Here is an 8,201-nt window from a genome sequence, read left to right on the forward strand (position 1 = left end):
ATGAGCATTCAGTCTTGTGTACGTACTTAAAAATAGGGGTGTGCACGGTTCGGTTCAGTTTTAAGTTTTATGCTTTAGCAATAGTTTAGTGTTTAGAATAAAATTATGTAAGATTCAAAAGTAAAAAGCATAATCGAACATGTAAGAATCACTTATTTTTTCCACATTTACTCCCACACATTACTGCCACACGAAGTATGCACTCAACAATTAAACTTTGATTGCCACATTATATAATTATAAAAATAGTAAATGGCACATGATTCATAGGAAAAAAAAGGAATAACATGAGTACATTACATGTGAAATCACTCTTAAATAGTTTGATCCATTAGGACCATTTGATTCACCAGTGAACTCACAACAGGTACATACACGTAAAATCACTAATAACTGTAATGTTATATGTACTTATAGATATACACACTAATTTTGAACTATAGTATATTCGTTAGCATATGGTGTATGGTCTAATTGACAATAGTCCAAGTATAAATCAAAATTGATATATAATCAGTTTGTTTTTATCCAAACATGTTTATATAGAATGTTTTTAATATATTTTATAAATATCAACCCACCAAGGAAAAAACTCAAATTGTGTAATTAGGTGAAACACATACAAAAAATAAAAAAAATCCAAGTAGGACACTAACCATAAAAACATGCACAAATGACTAAGATTTTACCCTAAATGCTCATCTTCACTTATAATGTTTATATCATAACTAATTTATCATTGATATCAAGCTCTAATACATGTATTTATGCAAGTACTTGACAAAAACCCGAATACTAGTGTTCACCGTAATTTAGGGGTTTGATCTCCCATGTAATTCCATGTTACAATATCACACATCAAAAGTGTTCATCTTTAACGACGGTATAACTAACATTAACATACTCAATTTTCATCCACTTTCGTAAATTCTTGGATCTACTCGTTGCTCAATCAAAGTAGCATCACATAAGTCAATAATATTACAAAATTACCTTAATGCGGTTATGAAAACGCTTTAAAATACAATTTCCTATCGAAAACCAAACGTTTTGACCACGGTACCTTTTAAGCCAGTTATCTCCTAAACCGCTTATCGTCAGCAACAATGTAGATACTCGTTACAAAGCTAACTAAATTCTCTACACACCAAACAAAATTTCACAAAAATCCATCAACTATAACTCAAGTTATACTGAAATGAATCAAGCATAGAAACACACCATATCTATATCACACATTCAAAATCCTCATTACAACCCTCATCAAATGCCTCACACATCTTACTTTCCAACCGTAGATTAAAACCAATCCAACGGACGATATTCAAACAGACACCATCCGCGTTGTAGCCTCTCCACCAATCAAATTTCAGCATACGGATATATTCTCACTTAATTCACATTATTTAAATCCTCATCTTCTTCTTCATCCTCACAAACCTGCAACTTTTCATTGAAATCAAAACCCTAATCTCAACCTTAACCTAACGCTAGCAATGTCGACTGAAGAGCCAATCGTTGCGACCGAGCCTACTGTGGAGGCGACGGAGACCGCTGACGTCACTGCGACGGAGAATGCTCCTGCTGAAACGGAGGTGAAAGAGACCAAAGCGACCAAAGCGAAGAAAACGAAGAAAGCTTCTGCTCCGAGGAAACCTAGGACTCCTGCTGCTCATCCTACATACCTCGAGGTATTACAACTGCATTTCGCTTGATTTTGAAATTGCATCGATTACAGATCTGATTTTGTTTTTTTTGTTGATTCCGAAGCATTTTGACAGTATTTCGCTAGTTAAAACTTGAAATCGATTAGGTTATAGATCTAATTTTGTTATATTTGTTGATTACGGAGCATTTTGACAGCATTTCGCTAGTTAAACTTGAAACCGGTTAGATTATAGATCTAATTCTGTTTATATTCGTTGATTACGAAGCATTTTCAATGCATTTCGTTAGCTAACTATGATATTAATTCGATTATAGATCTGGTTTTGCTGATTAGGTAGTAGTCTTGACTGTATATTGTTAGTTAAACTTGAAACCGATTAGATTATAGATCTAGTTCTGTTATATTCGTTGATTACAAAGCATTTTGACCGCATTTCGCTAGTTTAACTTGAAATCGAGTTGATTATAGATCTAATTTTGTTACATTCGTTGATTACGAAGCATTTTGAGTGCATTTCGCTTGATAAATATGAGATTCATTTGCTTATTGATCTGGTTTTGCTGATTAGGTAGCAGTTTGACTCTATATTCTTAGTTAAACTTGAAAAATTATAGATCTGTTTTTGTATATCTTGTTGCTTACACAGCATTTAGGTCACATTTCGCCTGTTAAATTTGAAACTGAACGATTACAGATCTATAATTGTTTCTGTGGATTACGCAGTTTTTAGGTTACATTTCGTCTGCTAAGTTTGAAATCGATTCAGTTACAGATCTCAAACTGTTGTTATGTTGATTATGCAGATGATTACGGACGCCATAACTACTTTGAAGGAAAGAACCGGTTCAAGCCAGTACGCAATTGCGAAGCTTATCGAAGGGAAGCAGAAGAATCTTCCGGCTAACTTTAAGAAGCAGCTGTCAACTCAGCTGAAGAAATTCGTTGCTGCCGGTAAGCTTGTTAAGGTCAAAGCCTCTTACAAGCTACCGTCGAAGGCTTCTGGCGAAGCTGCTCCGAAGAAAAAAACCGCTGCGAAAGCCAAGCCGGCTGCCAAGAAAGCTCCAGCTAAAAAGAAGCCGGCCGCTGCTACGAAAGCTAAAGCCAAACCAGCTGCCAAAACCGCCAAGCCTGCTGCGAAAGCCAAGCCAGCTGCGAAGGCAAAGCCGGCTGTGAAAGCCAAACCTGCTGCTAAAACAAAGCCGGCTGCAAAGGCTAAGCCAGCTGCCAAGCCGAAAGCCGCAGCTCCTGCAAAGAAGAAGCCAGCTGCCAAGGCGAAGACGCCTACCAAGCCCGTTGCTAAGGCTGCTCGGACGTCAACTAGAACATCTCCAGGCAAGAAAGCTGCGGCTCCCAAGGCGGCTGCGGCTAAGAAGACACCGGTGAAGAAGGCGGCAGCGAAGAAGGCAGCACCGGCGGCGAAGAAAGCTACTCCGGCTAAGAGAGCCGGAGCGGCTAGGAAAGCGAAGAAGTGAATGTGTTTGGTTTAGATGTTAGATGTAAAGTTTTTCAGGTGATGATGGTGGATTCATGGGTGTATAATTAGACTGTTTATCATATTGTTGCCCATGGGGAGGTTATAGAGTTTGATTTTAGTGTTATGGTTTTTAGATAATGTTGTTTCTGGTTGAAAGAATATGAATGATCCTGCAACTGCTTGTTGGTAGGGTGATTAATTAGGGTTTATTTTTCTTGTGAAATTGAATTGGAAATCGATGGTTTTGGATTTTAGATTTTGAATTTGTTTGTCTACATAGATATGTGTTTGAAAAGAAAAACATGTATTGCTTAGATGCAATACTTCTTTTTTCTTAAATTCGATGATGTATTGCTGAGAGTCTGAGATGCAATACCTTATTTTTGTGTTTATTGAATTACAAAGGTATCTGTACTGGTGTTCAAACAAATAAATAGGCGTAAATTATGTTTTTGTAAATCTGCAGGTTCCAGCCTTAATATGACTTTTGTTGCTGATTTAATCCTTTATGACTAACTAAGTTAAATATCTTAGTTTATTTCTCTCACACCTAACATGTGATGGTTATATTCATCATTTTAGTTCCTGTTATAAAACCTCCGAAAAATATAAAAAAACCATAAGTAAGAAAATAATAATACTAAATTCATTAAGCCCCACCATAACTCTCACTTCATCAACCAACACAACAATCACAACCCACCAACACTTCGTAGCCTTAGGCTGCCACCACTATTAGAGACTTTTGGGTAGGAAATAAATCTATTCACAATTCGAAGAAACACAAATTCTGTACCCAAATATACATTTAGTCCATTAAATCCATTGATTTCTTCTTTCCCTATTCATGATCCATTGCTTTGTACCTAAGGCCGTGGGGTATGGTGGGACTTGGATTGAGGCTTTGGTTGAGCAAAAGGTGACACGTGTAAAGGGAGCCAGCCCACGGGGTGGTTACTTGTCCGCGGGGTATGGCGGGGCTTGGGTTGGGCGGGTGGCTATGCCATCTCAACAATTAATTTTAATATATATTTATATTTATAATTATACAAAAAATAAATACATATAACATACATATTTAAAAAAAATACATAAACATACATAATAATTATCAAAATAAAAGACAGTCATTCTTCGTCGTCTTCGTAGGTTTCGAACCCAGGAATCGTTGAAACGTGTTCCACCAAATCAGCTCGAAGGTTCTGATGTATATCCATTGACTTTATTAAAAATTCATTTGCCGCTTTATCTTCGTCTGTTACGTTACCTGGTTGGGGGTCATCGTCATCATAGTAGGTAATGACCGCTTTACCTTCATCCTCCAAAATCATGTTGTGAAGAATGATACATGTGTACATCACGTTTCCAATCTGATCCTTGTCCCATAGTCGACAAGGAATTCCCAATATTCGCCACCTTTTCTTCAAAACACCGAATGCTCGCTCGACGTCTTTACGTGCAGCCATCTGGACCCTATTAAACTTTAATCTCTTTGGATCTGTGGTACCGTGTTTTGTGAACGATTTTACAAAAACCCCCCACTCTGGGTAAATCCCATCAACTAGGTAGTACCCGTACGCGTACTCAACCCCGTTTACAATGTCACACCCCAACCAATGGCGGAAACATCGGGATGAGACGAAGTGTGAAGATTGCTAGAGACATCATAACGCTATTTGTGACAATATTTAGAAAATCCAAATTTCATTTCATTTCATAACTTCAAATAGTCAACATTACAAGGAATTCAAATACAACAAGTTTAACAAAACAACATGATAACATGACAAAATTTGATACTACATATTAAACCCTAATGTCTATATGTGTATCTAGGCATCAACGCTATTTCTTTTCTTAGCATCGTCCTCGTCAACCTGTAACATGTTTAAAATAATTCAATGCAAAAGCAAAGGCGAGTATACACGTTTGGTACATACATAGCATAAGATAAAAGTGTGAACAATTCCTCATAGCAAGCATGCGATTCAAGATAAACATTAAATATGGCATGTGTGTAACATATCAAACCAAGAAAACGCAACTTGCTCATGACATAACCAAAGTTTCAGTAGAGGCGGGTCGTTAATCCTATAGCGCTACATATGTCAAGGTTTGGCTCGTACGAAGTTAATGATAAGTTCAACACATAAGAATCACCCAAATTTAAAGTATCAAGCCATCACATATACAAGCATGTTATAGGAATGTTCATGTGTTTAGACAAAAGTTCATGTGTAAGTTTCAATAGGTAAACATGTTACACCCCAAAAGTAGTAAAAGTAAAAAGGGGAAAAGTACGAGTATACTCACAAAGTTTGCATATGTTTTCCGATTATCCAATTGTTGACGAGTAGAGATTTAGAGTCCGAATGTATAAGGGTTAAAGTTCAAGTATGTTTAGAGTCGAGATTCGGTGTTTAAAACAACGTAAAAATAAGATATGAGAATAACATGGAAAATAATCATTTAGTACATATGATGCTTGTTCTTGACACTAGGAAACTCGAAGGAGTTTAGATGTTTTCATGGAACAAGGTTCCATTAGAATCGTGACAAGTTATCATAGTCTAGGATGATGTAATCTAGTACCCCGACATATGAACACTAGTTCATCATCAAAGATTCGATTATTCGAATAATATATTTAGGTTATATAATATATGTCCAATAGTTCAAGCATGAGGTAGAAGATTAAAATCTTCATTTTGGTACCTCTAAATGTCATAGAAGTCATGTAGGAGGTAGGAAGATCAAGTCTTCCATTTAGGCACCTCTATGTGTTCACCACTACACTTTAGGGCTGTAAACGAACCGAACGTTCAGCGAACAGTTCGTGAACCGTTCGACGGGAAGTTCGTTCATGTTCGTTCGTTTAATAAACGAACGAACATGAACAAGAAATTTCGTTCGATTAGTTAAATGAACGAACATGAACGGAGGTCTCGTTCGTTCGATTGTGTTCGTGAACGTTCGGTAAGGTGTTCGTGAACGTGTTCGTGAACGTGTTCGTGAACATGTTCGTGAACATGTTCATGAACATTCGTTGATTTGCGTTCGTTTATGTTTGTATATTTGTGTTTTAATTGAAGATCTTTGTACTTTTTTATTTGTACTTTTTATATTATTAAACTTTTATTTATTTTATTACCCTAATAATTAAACTAAGAAACCCACTTTCACGTTGTTTATGCATCATTTCCCTTTCATTTCTCATTATTTACATCGGCGAATACGATTGACCCCCGTCCCACGATAAGGGATTCAAGTTCGAGTGCTACTCTCTGAGCCATCTATCTTTATCTTTTGTCGTGTTCGCCAAATTTATTTGTGTTTGTTTGTGTTCGTGAACCGTTCGCGAACACACTCATTTACTTAATGAACGAACACGAACATAAAATCTCGTTCGGTAAGTGTTCATGAACCGTTCGTGAACACATTTATCTCCTTAACGAACGAACACGAACAAGGTCTTGTTCGTGTTCGTTCGGTTCGTTTACAGCCCTACTACACTTGATGTAAAAAAAACAACCAAGGAGGGTCATGAACATACAATAAAGAATAAGAAATATACACACTAACTAAGAGAAATCATCAAATCATGTGAGGATTGTATGTTTGGACAACCCAAGTTGTTCCATAATCACTCATGTATCAAAGACAAAGTTTGACATGACTTGTGGGTTAAAAACCCTAAACAAAACACCAAGTTTATGAGGTTTAATCCTCTGATTTTAAATGTCTCAACCTTGTTTTTAAGCTTAACCAACCATGGGATAAGTTGTAAGCATTAGGACATAGGTATGAGATGTGTTAGACACAAGTTGCATAGGTTTAAACAAGTTTTTGATGAACATAAAAACAAACAAAAAGTTTATGGACTATTTCGGGGCATTTCCAGGTCTGATTTCTCCAAGGAGAAGTCTAGGAATCGAACCCCATGATTATACAAGCAAGTAGGAAAAAGAATCGAGTGAATCGGATAAGAATTGAGTGAGTTATGCTCATTTTCGTGAAGGGGTGTCAATCTACTCGAACCTTTGCTTTCAGCTACGGTTTGGAGGATGTTTTGAGAGTTTTTAGTGTTGCAAAAGTGGTAGGGAGGCTGGTTATAAGTGGTATTTATAGGGGGAAGGATTAGGGTTTCAATGGGTTGGGCTTTGGAAGTGTTTAGAAGGGGTTACACCTTGAAACTAGCCCACAAAACCCAACTATATGGGCTGAATTTTGCTGAATTGGGGCTGCCATATTTCTTTATTTTTTTATTTTTTTATTTTTTTAAAACATTATAATGAGTAATTTTGTTAGTTAAGTTGTGTAATAATGTGCAACAATGTTTCCCCTAACTTGTAACAAGGTGAAATATGAAATAAAACATGATTTAACTAGGTAAAAAGTGTAATGTACAAGTTTTATTACGAAGCAAGTTCCGTATTTTACAACGATTACAATGAAAGAATGGTTATAAGAACACAAGATTTCCAAAGATAGAATTTCACGTAAGGTTTCTAAATGTAGGAAGTTTGAAAACGCAGGGCGTTACATACAAAGAAACTTCCTTTGGGTCCTATACCATTTACCCGATCATTGAAAAGAGGCGAGTGGTGTATTATGGTAATATCATTATGTGAACCTGGCATACCGAAGAACGCATGCCATATCCAAAGATCTTGGGACGCAACCGCCTCAAGCATGATGGCTGGCACCCCGTGAAATCCACTAGTGTGAGCACCTTGCCATTGGGTAGGACAAAGTTCCCAGGGCCATTTCATACAATCTAAACTACCTATCATCCCGGGTAGCTCATGATAATCAGCGTGATGTTCCAATATTTGTTGCATGTCACTGAAGGAGGGCTTTCTCAAATATCTTTTCTTAGTTCTAGAATACACGAACAAAAGTTGTGAAGAGTTTCTCTAGCTACACGTGTAGACATTTTTAAATAGTCATCCATAATGTCCGAACTATTGCCGTACGCTAACTGCCTAAGTGCGGCCGTGACCTTTTGCCACGTACTAAATCCTAATTGCCCGGTTACATCGGGTTTTTGTTTGAATT

General features: G+C 36.9%; 1 protein-coding gene across 1 annotated transcript; it reads left to right on the plus strand.

Annotated features, from left to right (window-relative positions):
* The first annotated feature begins 1,423 nt into the window (after nucleotides 1-1,423).
* LOC110910434 (histone H1) lies at nucleotides 1,424-3,397 on the plus strand. Its single transcript, XM_022155074.2, has 2 exons — nucleotides 1,424-1,691; nucleotides 2,473-3,397. The coding sequence occupies exons 1-2, from the start codon at nucleotides 1,497-1,499 to the stop codon at nucleotides 3,139-3,141; spliced, it is 864 nt and encodes a 287-aa protein (XP_022010766.1). The 5' UTR covers nucleotides 1,424-1,496; the 3' UTR covers nucleotides 3,142-3,397.
* Nucleotides 3,398-8,201: the final 4,804 nt, after the last annotated feature.

This window comes from Helianthus annuus, chromosome 15 (assembly GCF_002127325.2).
Source record: "Helianthus annuus cultivar XRQ/B chromosome 15, HanXRQr2.0-SUNRISE, whole genome shotgun sequence".
Lineage (NCBI taxonomy): Eukaryota > Viridiplantae > Streptophyta > Magnoliopsida > Asterales > Asteraceae > Helianthus > Helianthus annuus.

Excerpts from the sequence above, each read along its gene's own strand:
- LOC110910434 (XM_022155074.2), top strand. The coding sequence starts at position 1,497 with ATGTCGACTGAAGAGCCAATCGTTGCGACCGAGCCTACTGTGGAGGCG. Across the intron at positions 1,692-2,472 it reads CTCATCCTACATACCTCGAG|ATGATTACGGACGCCATAAC; the intron begins GTATTACAACTG and ends TTGATTATGCAG.